This window comes from Ascidiella aspersa, chromosome 7, assembly GCF_963924565.1.
Source record: "Ascidiella aspersa chromosome 7, kaAscAspe10.2, whole genome shotgun sequence".
In the NCBI taxonomy this organism is placed as follows: domain Eukaryota; kingdom Metazoa; phylum Chordata; class Ascidiacea; order Phlebobranchia; family Ascidiidae; genus Ascidiella; species Ascidiella aspersa.
This window is the reverse complement of record NC_139453.1, coordinates 18,269,101-18,292,802: the sequence shown is the minus strand read 5'-3', so window position 1 is coordinate 18,292,802 and position 23,702 is coordinate 18,269,101. Positions and strand designations below refer to the sequence as shown.

General features: G+C 34.6%; 1 protein-coding gene across 4 annotated transcripts in view; it reads left to right on the top strand.

The window, feature by feature from the left end:
- The window catches only part of LOC146138126 (uncharacterized), a 54,967-nt gene extending 31,686 nt beyond the window's left edge, over positions 1-23,281 (top strand). For 3 of the 4 annotated variants that reach the window (XM_083393565.1, XM_083393568.1, XM_083393567.1), the window contains 9 exons: positions 3,678-3,738; positions 3,809-3,849; positions 3,909-3,980; positions 10,097-10,232; positions 15,335-15,458; positions 20,714-20,809; positions 21,408-21,470; positions 22,178-22,289; positions 22,557-23,281. In XM_083393565.1, the coding sequence (XP_083249691.1) occupies positions 3,678-3,738; positions 3,809-3,849; positions 3,909-3,980; positions 10,097-10,232; positions 15,335-15,458; positions 20,714-20,809; positions 21,408-21,470; positions 22,178-22,289; positions 22,557-22,897 (1,046 nt within the window). In that variant the 3' untranslated portion in view covers positions 22,898-23,281. The remainder of the gene's footprint in view (positions 1-3,677; positions 3,739-3,808; positions 3,850-3,908; positions 3,981-10,096; positions 10,233-15,334; positions 15,459-20,713; positions 20,810-21,407; positions 21,471-22,177; positions 22,290-22,556) is intronic. The other variant, XM_083393569.1, reaches the window with a different exon arrangement.
- The last annotated feature ends 421 nt before the right edge of the window (positions 23,282-23,702 follow it).

Genomic DNA, 23,702 nt, shown 5'->3' with positions numbered 1-23,702 from the left:
GGAATTTTCAAGTATTTACCTCTTTTAAAATCCTTTGTGATGGGGTTTTATTTCCTAAAATGTCGATTTTTTTGTCACTAACTGAAACTAGGTTTTCTGGAAAAAAAATCAACTAGATGCGCGGAAAATGCACTTCGGAGGACATACATAAGCCATCTATATGCTAAGCTAAGCTGATCATTAACACCGAACGGAAAATAATGCAATTTGCATATTCTAAAAACTTAGCACACAGTCAATGCCACCGAGGCGCATATTACCACATTTTCACAATGTGCATCCTTTGATATTTTATTAATATATTGTTCCATTAAGATTCCTTTCGTTTTGCTTAGCTTACTAGTGAAAACTTTTTGTAGAGAAATGCTAAACATAGAGCTACATTTTTCTAATCCTCAAGCAGGAAAATTTTCTAAGAGGCGCAACGTTTGTGATATCAGCCACTTACGGTTCTTATAGGCTTATAGTCAGTCTCTTAGTAATACAGTTGGTAGGACAACTGTTGTAGCAAAAGGACCACCTACTGTAGGCTGTCTGAGTTTTATTTCCGTTATGTATTAATGCTACATCAATCTCAAGCAAGTGGTTTTATTTTAATCCTAATACAAGCAGTTTTGACTTTTCTTTAAAAAAAACATGCATCTACAGTAAGGCTGTTTAGATCTGTCTGGCTTTCGTTTTGTTCTTAAAAACTCCATTCAATCTTCAACTTTATCAGGGAGAATTCATGTCTTTCATGAGAAAAAAGTGAAACACGCATTGGGGAATTATGTAGTTTAGGTTTCCTTGCTTAATCTAACAGCTTAAGTACAATTGTCCAACTTAATGATATCTGCGTGATTCATTGCTTGTCGTTGGTCACTCAAATTTAAAAAGGTATATGTAACAACATTTCTGATTAAAATCTGGCATTTCCAAACATTTATTTATTTTGACTTTTTCTGCTGTAGTGCTACGAGAATTTATTTAAACAACATACTTAGCTCGGATCCTGTTTTTACATCTGGAAATTACCTACTTAATTAAAAAAATCGTTGATAAAAATCCTTTTCTATATGTCTTTTTTTTGGAGATATCAGCAAAAAACAGATAAAATGGTGTGTGAGTCACATTATAGTTGGATTATGTCATGGTGCGTAATTTGCCTATGTTAGTAATACAGCAATACATTAAAAAATTAAAATGCGAATATTTTAAAAACCTGATGTGCTAGAAAAAAAATAAGGGCATTTTCAGAATCAGTGCCGAAAACACATTAAGGATCAATTGATCACATCTCCGTTTAAAATTTGCTGTTGACCAGTGTTATTTGTTGTGCACTGTCTTCAACCCCTCCAAAAATTTATGAAATTATCGATAAAGTTCAGCAGCAAAAATCTCACTAATGCACGGTTAAATAAAAACTCTGTCTTGAAATATGCCCTGCTGCTGTTTGTGCAAACTAAACCTATTTTATACCCTTTCATAAAAATTTACTGGGCCACAGAATTCTTGTAAAACAAAAATGAGCCATGAAGGAAAAAAGGATGAGAACCACTGGTGGTGTAGTCCGTTCAGAGTTGCACTCGGAGATTGCGATGACAATTGATAAGATGGAGTCGTCCGAAATAGCTGTTCTAGCGACAATCTGGCTATGATTCGTAGTTGACTTGTGAGGACGCCTAGCATCTTTTGAATTAAGGAGCATGTTGATGTAAAGAAACCTTTGATATTGCAGAAGGACCTCCATATGTCTTGTCACCAAACAGCTTGTTTGTATGGCAATGGTAGATGTTGGTTTACAAAGGATAGGGGAAAAGGTTAAGGGTCAAGTTTGTATGGTGCCCTTGAGATTTAAACTCAGTTTGTGAATTTAAACTCACTTTGTGTAAGTCAACTGTAAAATTACAGCTCAAATGTGGTCCCAGTCTACAGCACGCAATTTTATAAAAGCGTGAGAACATGAAATAACTTAGTGGCGCTGCAGCAAAGCAAATAAAAACGCACAAATATAGATCGGGAATTAAAATAAAAAATCTTTTCACAACACAATTTAATGCTTTATATTACTTCGCACATAATGTATTAAATATTACATCACGAAAACAGAAGTGTTTCTTACTGGATTTAGAAAAGTTGATAACAATTTCTTGCATTCCTTTAGCATTTGCCATGAAATTTACACGGTTAAACATTGTTTTTATAGTGCCAAGTGACATAAATGTTTTACTAGGGTTTTAGGTTGTCATGAAGAAATCCTATAGTTGATCCGTTCACTTTTCTATTTTCATGCTGTCTGATTGATATGTATTTGAAAAACACCGAATTTATTTTAGAATTATTGTTTAATATCTAAGGAGGGCGCAAGGCACAGAACAATTACCGAAGGGGGCGCGGTAGAAAAAAGGTTAAAAACCACTGTTCTAATAGAAGTGGTACGCATGGTAGAACAGAATGTCCAAGTGGTACGAGATCGTAAAAAGGTTGGGAACCCCTGGTCTAGGAAGATCTTTTAGGTCTTCAATTTTTTTAGACTGTTAATCTACACGTGTAGATTCACCATAACTTAATCACTGCTTTCAACATAGCATCTTGTCAATTTATTGATATCATAAGTAACACCTAACTTATAAATTCTATAAAAGTTGTTGTCAAATGCGAAAAAAATTATTATTTTTGAAAACTACTTCTCTTAAATATAATCTGTTAGTATGTGTTGCCTGGTTTCCCAACATATGTATGTTTTCGTTGCAAGGGAGAGAGGGAGCAATATCTGCTGGAGAGCTTGAGAGGCGTCGCAATAATCCTAATTAAAACGCAGACATTTTCTCACAGACATAAAATCATTCTGAGTTATGTGCTCGCTTGAGACACAATTTTGCTTGATAGTTTGTGTAGCGGACTTAGCGCGATATTTTTAAGTGTAGATCGATTCAGCTGTCCAATGGCCAAGGCATTTATTAGGCCTATTGCAGGGGTTGTAACAGTAAGCGATTTTCATGTTTACACTGTAAGTTACAGATTTGTCTTACATTATTAACTTTGAATAAAATAAGATTTCACCCTCTGGCATTTCCTGGTTATATTCACATAAAAACAGGCTGGTCATCTAGTCAATACATGTAGGCCCCAACTCACAACATTGCTTTTTTGGTTATAGTATAACTTTGCATTGTACACTGTTTACCAAAAGCCTAAATTTTTTATCCTCGCAAAATTAAGTCCTAACTTTATGAAATAGTTGTTAGTGGTTCCATCAAAATATTTTTTGGAATTTGCATCCATTGATCTTCTTTTTTAATAAACTTTTTGCCATATTTTAACTTCATCAAAGCACTATGACACTGGACAAAAAACAACCCGTCCTGTAGTTTGATGGGACTGTTCGAGTGGTATTAAGTTATACAATCCGCTGTTCTAGCCATATGTAACTGTGTAATTTCTGCAAAATTGCATCAAATAATTCCCATTATGTTTTAAATTAAAATATATAGTTATTAAAATGAAATTTATGTCCATAGCCATAATTTTTCATTTATATTTGCTTATGGTTCAGAATTCATGCATTTAATATCTTCTGTCTCTATGAGCAGTTTAAAAGTGTGTGTTTCTTTACTTCTAACCTCAAGACGTTCAAATTGCAAGATATTTTTCAATAAAACTACATTCAATTATAACCTAATGGTTTTGTTTTACAGATAGTAGAAAGCGTGAAAACAGAACACGGTCATCATCAAAATCATCGTCTTCTAGCCCAAGGTAATTTCATCCGAATGCTTCGCTGTAACTCATGTTTAAACTTGTTTTTTTTTTATTGTTTTTTTTTTAGGAGAGACCAGCGTCACAAAAGTTCCAGAAAATCAGCACGAAGTAAGCATTTTTTTATAATTTTATGATTTCCTCGTTATTAATAATATGTGATTTTCTAGGTTCAAGTCATAAAAAAAAGTTACCCAAACAAATCAAGAAAACAAGGCGATATAGCTCATCTAGTTCATCAGGTAGGCAAAATAACTTGTTTATACCTTTAAAATATTGATTTCAATTTCTTAATATCCAAAGTTAATACCAGTGTTTCATAATGCAACCTGATGTATTGCTAAATATTTGTGCTTAAAAAGAGTTACATTCTATACAGGACATTATTCTTTGGTTTATCCTGTCTCAACCAAATTCAGGCAACGAAGTAGATAAGACAAACTGTAGATTTCCGTGGTAAAACTAAAACTAAAAAATAAATCTTGCAACTAAAACAAGGGAGATAAAAAAAGCATGGAGGGTTGCTTTCAAATATTATTAGTTTGACTTTGATTTGTGTTTATTATAAACGTTACATGTTCTATTGCAGGGTTAGGCAACCTTTTTCCTTGTCAGCCTTTCACTCCGCAATGGTAAAGATGCGCTGATCTATAGTTCATCAAAACTAAACAAAGCGAACATGTAAAGCGAAAATTATTTGCAATTCGTACTTTAAAAAAAAGTGAAAAAGTATGTGAAATGGACTTGTGTCTAGTTTGTCAAAGAGGCGTCGGGCCGGATAAATTACACTGGTGGGCCATATCCGGCCCGCGGACCGTAGGTTGCCGACCCCTGTTCTGTAGTTTCCTTAACTTGTTTGCAAGCAAAAACAGATATGGGCTGGAAATTTCCAGCCCTAACTGTTGTCTTGAATGTGAAAGGGGTAGTTACCAGGGTTTCATTTTGTTAATGTGTTAGTTTGGTAGAGACTATGCAAAATGAAATATTTTAGTTATTTATTTATTATTATTTTTGCCGCTTCAAAATAAAAATCCCATTCCAAGAGGTAGTGACAAACTGGCACTTGACAATTAAAAGCTTAACTCATAAGAAAACTTCCGTTTTTCGCTTATAGTCTAATCTGGCGACACAGTTCACGAACGTCATATAAATGAAGCTTCTCGCCCTGCGTTCTATGATGGGTGAAACTATATTACATGGCCTTGTCTCTTCATTTATTACCGTGACAATAAATTGAAATACTGCAGGGTATTTGTGGAATGATCAAAAATTATGTTTAATAAATTGAATTTACATAGTAATGCGTATGGCCATGATATTAAATTTTGGCTAGGTAATATGTTTAAAAAGCAGATACAATCATTCTCTTAAAATGGTTTAACGCCTAATATATTTCTAATATCATGTTGTAAGTACTACTAGGCAAATTGAAACCAGCTTAAATAGGATAGTTACAAAGTTTAACAATGCATGTCATCTTAAAATTTGTATGAACAAAATTTGCAAGCCATACAAGCAATGTTACAGCGATGTAAAATAATTACTGTTGCAATAAACATAATATTTTCTGCGATGTAACAAAATATAAGAAATCAGTATTTTTTTAAGATGGTTTAGGGCAGTGGTCGGCAAAGTGTGGGCCTTTGAACAGTTTTTTGTGGGCCGCGAGCTACTTTTAAATAAGTTTTAGGGCCTCCACTTTTGTTTTACTTCAATTGATATTCTGCCCAAACGCGATATGCATTCTATGGCAATTTGCGTTGTGTGACTCACAAACTCTACAGTCCAATTTCTGTTAAATTAAAGTAGACTATAAATGCCTTTTTAAAGCAATATTCGAAGCAATTGTATAAGTATCCAAACGTATTTTTAGATTGGATTTTAGCTACATATTTTCGCACGAGTTTGCTTGAAAACGACAGGTGATTTAGGATTTATTGTTGATGTAACTTTTGACATCATTCTAAAAAATGGATCTTTTCCTGTTTTCTTAGTGGTTTCACGTGGTGGGCCTTCAGGAAAGACTAATTTGGGCCATGACACAAAAAGTTTGCCAACCAACTGGTTTAGGAAATAAAACAACATTTTGAAGTTCCCCAATGGTTACAAAATAGATAACTGCATACATTAGGGAATTAGCAGATAGTTCTTAGGATAAAATAGCTGTTGACTCTAAAAATCTTGTAGTCGTTACAAAAGCCAAAGCTTAAAATCAACCCTGTTATTCACTATTACAAGGCTTTAGCAACTTTCACTTTTAAACTCAATACAGATTTTTCTTACGCTGTACGCCATTTGCTACAAAAGTCAAACAAATACTGCTACTACGCGGGTCATATACTAAACATACTTTGAAAAAACCTCAGGAAACTTACACGGATATCGTCAACAAACCTTTCCAACAATGATTTGATAGTGATTGACAACAGAGCTTAATGGCTTCTTACGACCACCCAAAATTTAGGCAGAGTTCACAAAATATTGTGTCTATTGCAGCAATTTAACAGTGAGCAATTTTTATTTTATAAGGGCATTTTCTCAATGTTTGACGTAGTTTAGTACTGGGATTATGTATTTGCTTGAATAATACGCTATCATTCAAATCTATGTCTGAGGGTGATTTCTGATCTATAAATGTCATAGGTTTGTGTTACCCAAAAGATGTGTGACACGACTAGCCCAGTGTTGTGTGCTATAGTCAATTGTTTATTCATATCTTTGAAAACATCACTTTGGTTGCATGTTAAATTGTCACAATCTTTTTAAACCATTGGCTGTAACATGCTGCTTTAAACTATTATACCACACCAATCCAAATTACATGCACAAATCCAAATTGCAGTTTCCACACAGGTTGTATCCGTATAAGTAGGGAGATTATTTTTTGACTACACATTAGGTCAAAATTTGTCAAAATTATTTAAAGTCAAAATCATTAAAAAATGCACATAAATCGTTTACAAAATTCAAAAACCTATAGTCAGCTTTTTGAAACTGTCGTTCAGTTAAAATTTTATGGAAATAAATTAGTTTTGAGTTATAATTAACAACAATTTAACTGTATTATATCTTCATTAGAGCAATATACAGTATACACAAGCTTGCAAATTTAACCACCCAAACCTAGTTGATCGTATTAGGCTAAGCTCGAACTTTGATTTTGCCTTATATAGTTGGTTATCTTTTCGCTTGTGATTTGCAATTATCTTATTTCCTATTTCAAAAACTAGATCTTTTTACTTTGTATTTCAACTGTTTACACAATATTTTTTTTAAATAACCAGCGTTTTGTTTGTCTTTTTGAAATGACAAAATATCAACTAAGCATTTTCGTGAGTTTTGCATAAACTCAAAAAAATAACTGATTTGTGTTCGACCAGTAGGCAGTCAAACAGCTAAAACGTGTGGTTAACGATCCCAAGACACTTATTCGTTACTTCAAACAACAATATGTTGTTTAAATCAATGTATTTCTAATAGGTCAAAATTTCGTATTTTATAGGTCAAATAATAATCGCCCTACTTATAACTGTTACTCTTAAAGTGGGTAAGCATTTAGTTAAACCCTCATTTATATATCACACCAGTCGGTTAGATGTCATTGTTGCCAAGCATTTAGTTCAGGGGTGGGCAACGTGCGTCCCTTTTCCATTTTTTGTGCGGCCCTTCACCTTCTTCCAGCTATTTTTTCCTAAATAAGGCTATTTAAGTTTGCACCATGTTGGACCTTTTGCTCTTCTAGTTTCCTGTTTGAAGTGCAATGTAACCCATAGGCTACACCGCTACACTAATGTAGTTGAACTCGAATGGGAAGCATCTATTACAAAACAATCTTCATTCACAAAAATTTACTTGTGTCACGTTGTTATGATAAAGAATTGTTATGCATAAATTACACTTGTCTGGTACGTTCAAGGTGTAACAGACTTTTGCCACGCATATTGACTGAGATGTTATGTTTAACAGCTGGTTTTGAATTAGGGCTGTTAATTAAATTTTACTGAGCCGGTCCGTAAGAGAAAGACGTCATTGGAATTGTAGGAAAAGTTATTTCCGAATTCACAAGCACATGTGTGTCTGCTATGATATTTCAAATCCGCTTGTACTTGTGTTTTTCTGAAAATAAGAATAGTGTTAATTTGATTTGCGGCCCTCCTGTAAGTATACATTCCCTAACTGGCCCTTTTGTTAAAAGATTGCCCACCCCTGATTTAGTTGAACCAGTTTATGCACAATCAGTGTCATACCGTTAAGGGAGATACATGTTAGTTTGGTAAAGACTGTGCAAAATTAACAGTTTCTATTTACAATGTAGACTACATGTTCTCCAATTACTGTGAAATGCAAAAAAAACATAAGTCATTAAGTTTCTATTTTCTAAAAGTGTAACACCACAGAATGCAACGTTTAGAAATAATTAAAACTGTTATGGTGTTTAAAAATTTATTTTAGAATTATTAAGTCCTACGCTCTGACAAACCATGAAATCCTGCAGTGAATTGCTGCATTCATTTTTCATAGTCACGGTGCATCTAGAGGCAAACAAACTTTTATGAGGCTAGCAAATTTACACAGGCATGTTACAATGTAATATGCAATAGTGGTAAAGAGCCAACAAGACAATGAACTGTTTCATTTTGTGTAACCACCAAAAATTGATAAATTTCGCTAACTATTGCGCTAATTGCAGTTGTAACTGATTTACATCTCCGATAGAACCCCCCATTTAAGAAACAATCAGCTGCAAAATGTAGAGGGACGACCAGTGCTTTGCTTTTTATAGTAGGCTACAGATAAATAAAAAAACATATAACAGGCATTAAAATTTATATTTGACGAACATGATTGGAGCACAACATAGTTTAACATTTAAGGTTAAGACTCTTAGGTTTCAATGATTTTTGCTGTATGCTTAACCAAGTAAATTGAGAATTCGCTAAAGACTGATTTATTGCAGCAGTGTTAAATTTTCAAACTGGTTACGGATTAGTCAGGCGTTGGATGAAGCTTTTTCATGAACTTAAAAATTAAATTGCAGTCATCGCTTTGGCGAAGTTAAGACTATATTAAGACTATTTTTGCAGGTGTAATTAATTTAGCTGGTACAACTACATTAGTCATTTATCAGTTAGAAAATCGATTTAAACTGGAAAACGCATGGTATTTCATGTTGTAAATTAAGACACACCAGAACCGTTTATACTTCTGGTAAAGCCTAACAAAGTTTTGGGTGTGTGCGGAATAAAAAAGCTTGACAACCACTGGTTTATGTTGTTTTCATAGCCAAACAAAAAGTTCCTGTTTCTAAATATCAGAGATTTTTCTCCCTTGCATAGCCAATAAACAATTTAGCTTAGGTTAGATCTGATTATTTTACAGAAAGGCACAATTCTTTAGTTTGAAAGAGGGGTGCACAACTGGTGGCCATACAGAAACATGCAGTCATTAACAACTTGTGCACATGTTTAAATTTTTTGGCCATATGCAAATACTAACTTTTCGTCCTATTTTAAAAAAATTTAAAATCGGGTCTTAAAGCAATGTTATCCAAGATTCATTAAAAATACATTTTGTAAATTTTGTTAAGTAAATTTAACAGAGATATTTCTAATAAAAACATTTATTATAAAATATAATAAAAATAATAAAATGACGTCATTATGAGGGCCGAACCCAATATCATGAGGCCGTGCCCTCCAAAAACATGTTATTTCTTGCTTACTTTAAATATCTAAATGCAAAGAATTTCCGTGAAATGTTTTGTATAGTTTTAAGAAAAAATATGGGCTTAAAGAGGCCTTTCAATTTTTTCTTTGTGTAGCGTATTTTTAAGCATCTTTTAACGCTCCATTGTAAAATGGAAATAAGTTAAACTTCAGCCCATTTTTCTCACACCATTTAAAAAAGTCGTAAAGTACCGTGTGTGTGGGTTGTTCTAATCTCTGCAGCAACGCACTTCTACACGTTCAACGTTATACTATGTGTTCTCACGTTTTGTCACCTTGAAATCAAGTAAACATATTTTTTTCAAATTACATAAATAAGAAACTAGAATCTGATCAACTTGTATACCATCCTAGTATCAAATGAGTATTGGTAAAATATATATGGAATGGGGTATCTGCTCGGATCATATTTTATCCGACACCCTTACTGATAGCCGTGCAAGAAATTAAGACTTTTAATGTGGTCACTAGCTACCTTGGTTTGGACAAATTACCATAAATCATTATTAAGTGGCAAGTTAAAAGCATAACCCATGTCTCATACAAAAATAACAGTATTAAAACACTGAGCTCATTTTAACAAGCCTAATTTGAATTGTATTTTTATAGATAATTCCTACAAATGCATTTAGATTCTGGTGACGTAAGGTACAAAACATCTGACCAAGTAGCGGCTCCAACTGATCCGTGGGCTCGGGCACCTCGTCAATCATCTTCTCAAAATGTTCAAACAACTGAAGTCTCTCTTTCACAAAAGCAAGAACATAGGTCAAGCAAAAATATTATATAAGACAGCTTCAGTTATTCTGTTGTTTCACAATTCTAAAATGGACTAGTTTTGTTAATAATACAAAGCAAGAAAGCTGTTTAGGTATGGTCATTTGAATATTGTTAAACACCTTTTTTTGATTTCTCTATATCAACTTAAACATAATTTGGGAGCACCCTATATTGTAAGGTGTAAAAAACTTTACACCACAACATTTTTCCTCTCCCCCCTCCCAAATGTTCCTAACCCACTAACAACATTCTAAACTGCCACATTATGGCACAAAGATGGTGACTTGGCGACTACTGTGATTCGGATTCCCACAAATATTAAGAAGCCAAATAGTTAACAAATGCTGCAGCATTTTTTATGTGGGACTACAGGAGTTCAACAGAAAACTTTTCAACATGTTTATTGGTTTAACCAGGGTTTTTTTAAGTTTTTGTCTGCAAACTCCCTAACTTCCCAGGATCGCCACCCTTTACGTTTTACAGCGATAAACAAAATTCTTCTGCTTTTCTGCATGCATTTGTTGAAGTGCAGTTAATGTAGGCCTAATCGCCACCCCCAAGGCTGGCAAAAACTTGCCAACCTTCTGGTGACAAGCATTTTTGGCCTAAATTCTTCGGCTTTTTGGTCGTGCTTCTAAACTTACATATTGTGTGTTTGCCTAAAGAACTGTCAACCTTGTCATGTTTAGACGATAAACAAGGCTACTAATAAGTGAATTAGTTACCAAAAACATGAGCCAAAGCCGCAAACTTTTTTGTGACATAAACAAATACAAAAGAGCATGCTAAACTACAACCTGGGGCCAATGCTTTTCTTCCGCTAAGAGTGTCACCTAGATAAGCTGTTTTCAGACAAATTTATGTGGAAACTTGCAGCTCAAAAGTTTACAAAGCGCACAAAAAAAAATTCTTGTTAAATTAGGAGATTTTTAATGTATATTGTTAAAAATAATGATAGTTATAATCAAATTTAATATAAATTGTTTGCCGAGCTTAGGGTCACACATTCAAGTGCAACATGCCATAGTATGCATATTTGCATAGTGGCCATGGGCTGAACCGCTATGCTTAAAACAGAGACCCAATCATAGCAAAAAAGTTAAAGTTTGCGCAAGCGCCAAATAATTTTCTTTACGCAATTAAAACAGCAAAAAATAGTTTAAGCGTTAGATGGATTGAAGAAGCATGGCCTGGTACATCTATGCCTATGCAACTGTCATACCTGTCCATTTAACAGAAATGGCAACTATACTGCAAACACACAACAATTCTGTGATCGAAATTAAGTACAATGAAAAAAATTAAAAATCAAAAAAATAAATTTTTTTTTGCATCAATTTCTTCGGTTTTCTGGGTTATTCTTCGGCCAACATAGTCACCAAGTCGCCAGCGTTCTACCATACTGGTCACCCCTAAAACACTTTTGCACGACCAACAGATGGGTGGCCCTGATTTAAAGAGTACACTGCTATCTAACGAAAAATTGTTTTTTGCATTTATCCTTTCATGAAAATAATTGATAACATTTCGGTATTGCTAAAGAGACAAGTGAGTCATTAAAAATCTGTAGTGGGTCACTTCGTGACCTGCGGACAGTGGTTCCCCGTCCCTGACCTGGGCCATAACCTTTAAATATGTGTTTGTGTAATTTAACTCCGAAAATCAAAAAAAACTCAAGATTAACATAAAAGTCAATTTTTTTTATGTTTTTTGTCTGGGTTAAGCAAATCTATTTAGCCCAAAGGCGCTTGGAACTAGCGATTTTTAAAGTAGAATCCCAAGGTATTCTAGAATAACAGGTTTTGAATCTAGAATAACGAATCCAGAATAGCGAATCCTAGCATCAATTGACTAGTGGTATTATCCTGGACATGTAAGGTATCCAGTGCAATGTAAATAAACGACCTTTACCACTGCGATAAGCCCTGAATCTGAATTTGCCAAAAAATTGTGATAAAAGCCACGTAGTGAAATGTTTTATGAAATAACTTCCAATGTTAACACATATTCTGTACACCACAGTATAGGGTTAGTTCGGATACCAATAATTTTTACTATTCGGATAATGGATATATCCGTATATTTGGAATTTATCTAACCGGTTAACCGGTTAATAACTGCTAAGTGAGACAATCGATTTCACAAGGTTTGCATGAAAAATGGATTGTAAAATCATTACACAGTTTTATTGTAGATCTACATACACGCGCAATAGGAGCATTACGAGAAAAATTACGCAAATTTAATGTTCATTGCTTCTGCAACGCCCTCCTTATAAAGCACAATGCACCAATTGTGGAATCCTGTAGACGGGGCCGAAGTTTTGTAACAAAGAGTCCACATGCACTGAATGCTCTTTCTGCTTCCACAGAAGTGGGCTGAATAGTAAGCAGCGCTTCATAGAGAGTCTGAAGGTTGGCAGGTCGTTTCCCAGAAGCTTCAAAGACTTCACATTCCTTTTGAACCATTCTTCTGTTTAGGTTTGGAGTACTGGAAGGACGAGTAGCTGATACTGGAATTGATGCCGACATGATAGCTTGCTCTAATTCCTCCTTGAGAGATTCACGTGATGATCCTCTATATAACGAAGTAGAAGTGAGTGATATCAACTGGCTGTCTTCTCCAGGGCCAGGCTTTGCTACTGCAATCAATTTTTGCATTAGGGTTGCTGCAAGAGCATACATCTTGTTTTTGTTTCCGTATTCGCCAAATGTATCAAGCTTGTTCTCCATCAGAAAATTGGGATCATGCAAATATTCAACTAGATGAACAAATGCATTTCTTCTTTCCTTGATTCTTACCTCAAGATGAGACTTAAGAGATGCCGAGTACGCAGAGTCAGAATTAGAAAGAGTTTTAAGCACAAATTCGTGAATCCGCTCACCGGTTAGAAGTGTAGCGTCTGCAAAGTCCATCTACAGCATGTTTAACTGGTTCAAGGACATCAATCAAATCATGGAGAATTTTAATTTCTGCATCCGTAATGGTGATAGAAGTTCCAATCTCAACAAGAGCCATTCTGATACATTTTTCTGCTCTTACAAATGTTTTAATCATCTCTAAAAGACTGTTCCATCTGGTCTTTGAATCTAGAATTAACTTCTATCTGTATTCAATAACTTCAGCTCTGTATTCAATTGTGCTTGGATATGCTTTTGCAGAATTTCGTTCTTAAGAGGACTTTTGCGAAACATTTTCACCACTGTTCTTACCTTCCTTATCACTTCCCCAACAAACCGTTGAAGTTCTACACCGGTTGTTTCATCATAATACTTCTGACATTTTGCACCGTTTGTGGTAGCTTGTATCCTCTTGCTAAAAAGCTCGTCTCAGTTGCTTACTAGTAGCTATGGTGTTGAAAGAAATTCTGTCCACAGCTGTTAGCTCTGCAACAACCCTCTCCAGCGACTCTTTGGTTGGCTTAAAATAGTTTTCAATCGTGCTAGTACCTGCGGACCATTTGTTTGTGTTTTCCAAAGAAACTTGCTGTTTTGCTTTCTTTGTCTCAAGAACAATCTTATGTTTTAAACCAAGGTGGTTTCTCATTGCTCGTGTAGATCCACCTTTACAAGAAATCGTGTTTTCACAGGTTTCACATTTTGCCCTCTCACCATTTCTTGATCGTAGAAAATAGCCCCAGACTGGATTATCACTTTTGAAACGTTTAAATTCCATCTTTTAAATTTAGTCACTTCAAACTAGGTTGTAGTGAAAGCTTTTTAACTGACACTTCACAGACTTTACATTGCCATGAGAATGCAGTCTTCTATTAAAAGAATCATTCATTATGCTTTCTTTGTGACATGATAGTAAATTTCACTTGTGCATTTTACGAGTATTGTACAAAAGTATAAGACAATAGAAGTGTTAACAAAGGTTTAATTGCGCTCAGCGGGAGTCATCCTCTACGTAACAAAGAATGTTCAAACTTACTAAAAAGTGTAAAACGCATTAGCAACGATACTCTTTTAGCTGGTTAACCGGAAATTATATCTGGATATCAGATAGAAAAAAAAACTGCGGTTAACCGTTATCCGGATAATCCAACCCTACCACAGTGCTGAATGCCATAAAACTAAGTTGAAGGCAAATCACAATTATAGACCAAATACAACAACATGAAAAAATATATTAGGGCTTTAAAAAATACCACAGCGCACAAAATAGGTCCATCTTAATTGCTGTTTTGGTACAAAGATTAGGATTTACTCAGTATTTTTGAGATTCTTGGGTTGGCCTATGAAATTTGGGCATGGGGATAACAAGTGGCTGAAATTTGAAGTCAAACGCCTATTTGATAAGTTGGCATAAGGTGTGGAAAGTCAAGCCACATTCAATTTGTTTACAACCCTGTGCATGTACAACACAACGATGCTCAATCCAACACAAGTTATACTAGCGGTTCCAAACCTTTTTATTTTTGGCACCCCAACATTTTTTAAAACTCTTCCAAACTATAATACATGATAGATAAAGTCAATTAGACACATTAAATAGACAAATGTACACATTTCTTGACAGATTGTTTTTAAATTGGGCAAAATTATCCTGATTTTTATCAAAAGTATGTACTATCTATTTAAAGTTACATTTTGACACTCTATTTGTTGCATTGATTTATTTTTTTGACAACCCTATTTGACTGAACCTACACTTGATTCTTTGATGGAAAGCAAGCTTTTAGTTTATACTGACTTTTCTTGTCAATTTTTATGTTTTCAAATACTAAATGAGGATCCCCAGACATCCCCGGTGCGACCTGCAGTTTGGAAAATACCGTGTTAGACTTACCAAGCAGGTTTCCTTGTCCCATTCCCTCCCAAAAAAAATTGTGGACCTGTTCCTGTTGGCTTGGTGGTTTCACGTAGTGGGCCTTGAAAGCTCCTTAAAGTACATTATGGGCCGCAACAAAAAAGTCCACTGCACTAAACCACTGACTACTAATATAATTTAGACGATTCTACTTTTCAATTCTGTGATTAATACATTTTTTAATTTATTTCTGCAACTTAACTTTGTTTGGTAACTTATTCAACAAATGAGATTATTTGTTACTTTTCATAATTTTTTTATTGTTCTGTTAAATATAGGGTTACTACAATGAGCTCTAATGAATCTGCATCAGATAAAGAATTTTCAGAAGACAAGGTAAAAGTTAATTCAATCAAAACAAGCCACAAACCTGGAACAGTTAAACGAAAGTCTAATAAGGAAGTAAGACATTTTTCATACTCTTGACTTTAGTCGATAATTTGTTTAATCCTTAGTATAATAGGTCAGTGCTTTTCAACCGGGTGTATCCTACACCCCAGGGTGTACCATAATTTTTTAAGGGTGTACCACTTTTATGGGGTGTACAGGGGTGTACCAGATGGAAACACAATAAGAACTAAAAAGCAACAATACCTAAAGCAAAAAAACTATAATACCATAGTATTAAGACCAACAACATAATACAGCCAAAATCGTCTGAATAAGACCTAAATCTGTCGGAATAAGGCCTAAATTTATCAGACAAAGGCCTAAATTCAGCGGAATAAGTCCTAAATTCATAAGAATTAGTCCTAAATTCATAAGAATTAGTCCTAAATTCATCAGAATTAGTCCTAAATTCATCAGAATTAGTCCTAAATTCATCGGAATAAGGCCTAAATAGTCTGACCGGCACCGCTGTTTTGGCACAGGATTTTTGGCCCTGTTTGGGGTTAATGATTGGGTTAAAAAATGGTTTAGTGTTGAAATTATTAGGGGAGTTAGTGATGTACTTCGGGGTGGGGTTTGGTTAAGTTTTGCTTAGGCCTGATTATGACCTTTTAGGTGTTATTCCGACCGATTTAGGACTTATTCCGATTTAGACGGTACTAGTACCATTAGGTATTAGTCCTATTTTGGCTTTATTTAGAGTTGTGGTTTAGTCTGACATTGGTGTTGTTCTTATATCGGTCCTATGGCTGGAGTCCTACCAGATAAAGAATGACAATACGCCGATGACTAGCTATCTGATAGCAGTTGCGTTACTTTTCCGCCTCTCACTGACCATTGTGAGGTAATATTCATATTATATTATCGTGCGACCAGTTTGACCTGTAGTAACCTGTTGTTTTGACGTGACTTTGTAGTAAGCATCTGCAGTTTTTGCTGTACCGTACACCAGTGGTCGGCAAACTGTGGGCCGCGGCCCAAATGTTGGCCGCAGAGGCATTTTTTGTGGGCCGCGAGTTATTTTTGAATAGCTTGGTGTTAGCGTGTAGTTGTGGGTCGCGTGATAGCCGTACAATCATTGCACTTTATTTTAAAAAGTTGGTGTGGCATAGAATTTTTAAATTGGCTCAGCTTGGAAAGGCCCTCGTGTCAAAAGCATGCCAAACTATATTTTTGGCCAAAATTTTTCGCCCTTCAGGCGTACATTGTTCTTTTATATTATGTTTCACATTATGACGTGGGAGTGTTTTGGCCATTAATATCTGTGAAAAGAGTACTTTGGGCAGCGTCAAAAAAAGTTTGACCACTACTGTACACATGTAAAGTTCACCAGCAACAAATGCATATAGTAACTTGAGAATACCTGAATTAAAGTTTGTGACACACTAGTTATAGCAAAATATGGTTGCAACAATGCCCTGACTTAAAATTTCAAAAGCCTGCAATTGCATGATTTGTGGTGCGCATCAAAAACCAAAGCACACCGCGGGCCACATATTTTAGTTCCGCGGGCCGCATTCGGAAGAGTTACTTGGGTTACTTAACCAGTGAACTTATTGAACTAAGATCATATTTGGTTCAAAAGCCAGAGTTTAAACATTTTAAAAACTATTCTGAATTTTGGGTATCGCTTATGAGCATTTCTAAATAGGTACCGAAATCTCAGTGAAAAGGCGATTTCCATCCTCGCATGCGCACGACATACCTTTGCGAGCAAAGATTTTCTGCTCTAATTCTATCAAGGATGTTGATACGCTTATGAAAGGAGCACATGAAACAAGGCTACTGCCTCGGTTCGCACAATTGACTGAAAAAATTCAACAGCAACGCTTGCATTTAATGACTGATGAAATTTTGTATTTATATAAAGCTATGCTACAAATTTCCTATACTTGCAGCCCTGCTTATCCTTTCTGATTAGGATTACTACATATTCGGTGTATTGTGTGGACTGGGGTGTATAAGTTTTGAGTAAACGTAAAAAGGGTGTATCACTCTGAAAAAGGTTGACAAGCACTGCAATAGGAGACCATGTTTCTTTAGGTTGTGTCTAATATACATTTTTGCTTCTTTTTACTTTTATGTCTATATAGTCAGGTCAATATATGGCTTGACCCCAAAAATTCCTACAAAAGGGTTTTCAACGGTCTTTTGTTGTATTTATCATCAAGAATAATATATTAAAAATCTTGGAGGATCAGAGCACCGGAAAATTGTCTTTTTCAAGATGGCCGCCAAAACAGTATAATGACAAAAATTCACTTAATGTTCATGCTAGAGCAAAATTTTGGAGGCTATCCCTGGTTTTAGGTGATAAATAATTCATTAAAACAATTTAAAATAAAATTAACTCATTAGTTTATTGGAAAGACATATGAAACAAAAACAATAGTGAACACTGGCAGTATAAGAATCACACATCACTTAAAGTTCTTTCTTACTCACACTAAAGGCTCTTGATGTTATGTCACATCCAGTGTATGCATGTAGAAAAAGTAACTGGGAACATAATTTCACACCCACCACCTTATGATACACTTTGTCAGAGTGATTTCTGTGCAAAGTTCAGAAATATTGATCTTTTTTGCTTGTTGCCGATAAGGAAAAAGCTGGACAAACAGATGTGTGTCTTCTTCAATCACGGTTGTAGCGTGCGACACTGCACTAAGAAGAGCAGCCTTCACAATCGGAACATCAGCATCCCCTGGGGCTTTGATTACTTTGCAGCCTTTACCCCGAAATGTTTCACTGATCAGGTCGATCATTTTTTGTTTGTTAATGTCCATTGAGAGAGACTCATCCTTCTTTCCATCAAACACTGTCTCTTCTGTATCCTGATGACAGCTTTCTTGCCTCTGGTTTGTGTTGTCCTTGATTGTCGGTCCTCCTTGGTACCCGTCAAAAACCAAAGTTGCCCTTTGATAACGCCGAGTCGTGAATTTAGCATTATGATATTGCATTGGAGCCAGAGGTTTCTCCCCTCTTCCATGGTAGCCACTGAAGTAGTGAACCTCCATCTATGAAGTAGTGTTGAGTTTTTGGTGGAGTGTCTTCTATGGATTTATGAATTTCATGAAAAACCAAACTTGGGTCAATCGTTTTTTCAGGTGTCAACTTCACTGATGAGATGTTTCCAAATGTCTTGGCTTTATCCTTCCGCCTAAAATATATTGAGAAAACAGACTGTCCAATCATTTTATCCATAATGTTCCTTCCTACTGATTCGAATTCATGTACATTAACGTCATCCTTGGCCACAACACCATTCACAATATTCCTCAGGGTTTGATCCTGAGAAAAAGGTACATAACCAGCCAGTGATGTCTTCAGCTTTTCAAGATCTGAACTATCTCTCTGAACCCTAACCTGTGTTGCTTCCTTATATACCTCTGATTGATGATTTAAAAAAAACTTTACTAATTATCAAATTTAAACTTTTTCTTATTTCACAAAACTTTTGCTGGTAGTATCCTTATTTTCAAAACCACTTGAATATGAATGAAATATTAAACTAGCAAATCTTGCAGCCGAACCTTCTTATGATGTGTTAAGGTCATTTAATGAAGTATCTTGTGAAAGCACCCCAATGTAATTATTTAATTTGTGACATCACAATTATAAGCAGGCTGTAATTTAAGTTGCAGACATATCTATTACCGGCTGAGTATGCATTGCAAAGTTGAAATATTATAGCAGGGCTTCCAAAACTGTTTTTGCACAAGGGGGGTTTCGGTGTTTTAAGACAGCGCACTAAACATATGCACATTAATTGAAATGTTAATAGTTTTTTTACTTTGTCCTGGTCGCTGTAAAACAAACAAAAGTACACAAGAAGTTGAAAATAGTCCTAGTTAGGTTTAATAGTTGTATAACAATCAAGCTACATTAAGGTTGCTTTAACTAAATGTATAGAAACTACACTAATTATATTTACAATATTTGAAATAGCAATTTTTGACAGCCGTGGTAAAAGTACAGTATGTGAAAAAGTTATTTTTGTTTGGAAACTTAATACTGGATGAATTTGCGATAACCAGATGTAAAAAAAGCTAGCATTAAGTTAATTGCCAGGTTTTTTAATATGTGTTTTGCATATTTCATCATTATTATGTTAGTATACAGATAATTAAAACTTACTACTTTTGGTTAAAAAAGGGCAATTTAAGGGTGTAGGATTACTAGTTGATGGGTCTTAAATCAGCCGAGATGTCTTGAGACTGACGTGTTGCATAGTGCGGCCACAGTATAAATTGGAATCAATCTCTGATTAAATTCAATAACTTTTTACATTCCACCCATCACATAACTAAAATAGGGTGGATGTACATTATTTCATAGGGGTTTCATTTAACCCATACAACCACAAGTTAAGTATTCCATCATTTACTATTTCACTTTAACAATTTATAGTTGACAGCCTAATGGTTCCGAATTTGCTCCGAAACCACCGATGTAGTTCAGATGTTTTATATTTAACTGTTTGACACTCTGTTTTTCTACCCGTTCTTCTAAACAGACCACTTGTTAACAAAACAAAACTTCTAAACAGATGACTTGTTAACAAAGCATTGTTAACAAAACTCTAATATTCTAAATAGAACACAAAAAATAAATTTACTATGAGGGGTGCAGTCTGATACAATTATTTAGACGTCTTTTAAGACAACATAAAGCAAGGTTTGGCTTTATATAGGTTTGGCCTCTTTCTGCTCTCAGCCAGGTATAATTTCAGAGATTCAGGTTATGACAGCCGGTGCGCAGCGTTCCTCATGCACATGTAAAAAAACAGTAAATATGGATTTTAACATGTGTATAATTACATTGTATTCTACTTAGACATTACTATTAGGCATACCACATTTAAGAGAAATCTGCATTACCATAACAGCGTGTTGGTTAAACAGACCAAGCGCAACATGTATATATTTTCCATGTATTGAAAGATATAATTTGCGTGTAGTAAAGAGCAATGCTGATACAAAGCGCGACATATGCTGAGTTATTGTGGTGTCAATTTAAATCAGGTTGTTAACCAAAGGACTCCAAATCTAGTTTTTAGATACTATCTTTATCCTGTTTTTTTTTTATTTAACCAACGATGCACTGTAGAAAGCAGGCAAGTTATTTTGACCGTCAAAAACTATTTCTTTCTACTCATATGTGTCACTCAAAAAAGTGTATGTAAATTACACCACGTAGGTAGCAAAATAATTACCATATGTGTTATTTTATTGGTATATCGTTTCGATATCATACTTTATTTTTAGAAAAAGTCTCACAAGAGCAAAAAGCGCAAATTAAAGAAAAAAAAAGATTGTGAAAGGCATATATCAATCACGAAAGTAAAAGTTGATAAAAAAAAGGTAATTTTATTATGTACTATGTAGTCTTAACAAACTTAATATTTGCATAGTGTTTATAAGGTATATTTATAGTTTAGTGTATTTACAATTTTATGCATGAAAGGTTTTTGAAGAAGAAAGACAATGTTATTGCAAAAGCTGCAAAAAAACCTAGTGTTAAACTTCGTCAAAGGTTGCTTCTCTAAAACTCTCAAAAATTATAATTGTAAAACTATTTAATCAAGATCTAACGAATGTTTTCTCGGTAACATTTTATTCAGACATTTCTTGTTTGTGATTGATTGGTGTGAAGATATATGTTCTGCATTTTACGACTTAGGTTATGTTGTTATACAAACTTAGCAAAAAATCATGTTTTGAATGGCTAGAACCGTTTTAAATGGCTAGAACTGTGCTTCATTGCGTCTCCATTCGATTTGGTTCAGTCGCCGATACAAAGATATGGCCCATTATTGTTTTTCTACTTTGGTTATGTTGTGTTTCATGCAAAAGGGTCATTAATGAGAATTGGTTGTCAAAGATCACTAGTATTTGGGTTGCGCAGAGAAAGGTTGAGAAACGCTGGGCTTAAATGAATAAAAATATTTAATAATTATAGGAAACTGCCAGCTCAGCGACGTCGGATGATGAAATTGAAATACAAACATTGAAGAAGAGCAAGGTAATAAACAAAATTATAATTAAATCATTAATGCAAGAGCAATAACCAGGGCTTTTAACGTTAGGTTTTCACACCTGCTTTCTAGATTTTGTAGAACTGAACTTTGATAGTAGCGTTGTAGTTAGACTTAAAAAATTCTATTTTTATTTATCTAAAGGTTAGTTGCATTCCACGTGTTTAAAAAAAGTCTTGTTCAAGACATCAAGGTAGCCCGGCACTGTACGCTACACAAAAAAGGTTGTTGCAGGGTTTTAAATTCAGTGACAAGTCGCTATTTAGTCAATGACCAGTTGTTTTTTTAATGACTTTTATTTTTTTAGAACGATTCATTTTTCGATAAAAAATAGGATAAAACCTCTTAAAAAGGACGTACGTCCTATATAATAACAGTAATATTATCACGATGGCAAACGTCATGCTGCAAATCTAATGAATGTATCCCGTAAATGTAGCCAAGTGATGACGAATAAATGATGTCATTACATCATAGTTTTCTTTAGAAAGATACCAAGCGCCAAAAAACTTAAGATAAAATAATAACTATATACAGTTGATTTATTATGCAACATCCTAGGTTTTTGGTAATTGTAAATCTGAATTTTGTAAATATTACCCGGCAGTCTTAGCAATAAAATATCAATTATATTCTAATTTATATTCGCGCAGTTACTGAAGTTTAGTTTAATATTTGGTAATTCATATTTCAGAATGAACATAAAGAAAGGAAAGCAACTAGAAAAAGATCGCCATCGTCAGATTATCTGTCTGAAGGAAAACAATCGTTACCTCAAAAAAGCAAGTCTTCTGTTAGAAGCAAGCGTAAGTATTACTTTAAACAATGTTTTGTTTATTGACTACAACTGTTTGCTAATCCAGGTAAAAGTTTGCCCTTTTGACTATCAAAAAGGAAAAAAAAACGTTTAGGTTTAAGTCATTGGTAAAAATAAAAACAATAAAATAATGTTCCTAGAAACATTATCTGTTGGGGACTAAATACTATTTAACTGTAAATGTGCGCTCGAAATTTGACCCAGCTTCTATAAATATCAATTTTATTGATCTATTCCATGTTTAATTGTATTACAGATAAGTCGATTGCGGTTTCACCTAAGCGGAGAAAAACTGTCGAAACTTCAAGCTCTACGTCAGACGGATCTGAAGAACTCGTTAGCGAAAGTAAAAAAAATGGGAGCAAAAAGCATAAAGTGAATTCTGGAGAAAAAAAGGCTTCCTCTCCATACCGAACAACAAAACACGTTCGGCGTGGACGATCCCCATTTGCTCCAACATTACTTGATAAAAAACATAGAAAGGAATCCTTTACCTCCAGCTATAGCACTGACAGTGAGGACGACAGCAGCCAAAGCAGCAGTAATGACGAACGAAAATTGAGAAATAGAGCCCTTGCGTCAATAAAAAAAAAATGAATTTATTGACTTAATCGAACAATGAAAGATGGATATTACAAGCCTTTAGGCCTACAACTTTTCTTCAGGCCTATTAAGGGTATACTGAATGTTTTTCTATATAAAGGATGCGTTTCTTACGAATAAAACTAATTATCCCAATGGAATCGAATATAAACTCTGTGGTATAAAAAGGTTTGTTGGATAGAGCTTACAATTTTAATTTTTGTCCTAAAAATTCTAAAACTTGAATGTAGCGAAAATGTTTAGCACAAAGTAAAACTACAACGAGACCAATGTATCCGGTAACGACGAACTCGAGTTAATTTTTTAAATCGCAATCTGCTCGATGTATAACTATGACTATTTTATATTTTTTTAACATGCATTTCATGGAAATCAAAATGGTTGTTGTGTTTTTTAAAGACCATGGTTCTATTTAGGTGGGCTTTATTTTTTTCCTTGTCTCAAAAGTATAGAAGCCGTAACCTGTACAAAATGCTCTAGCATATTTTATGTTTTTTCGAATTTAACGATTTTTCACGGTAAGTGCATACCAGAAACGCTGTCAGAGTTAGGTATAAACCAGTTTTGTAAATTATTTTTAATTGTTTTACCGCCATATCTTATTTAGAAGCCAAAAATAATTTGCCAGTTAAACTGGTCTAAATCGTAAAACACGATTAAGCGTTTCGTGGATGCTACGCTACGGCGCATAAATAACACTAACATAACATTATTTCGCATAAACAAAACTAGGGCTTGCGTAGTCGGAAGTCTAACTCGAGGTTTATTTTGCTGGGGTTGTGACTCAAGTTCCTGGTCC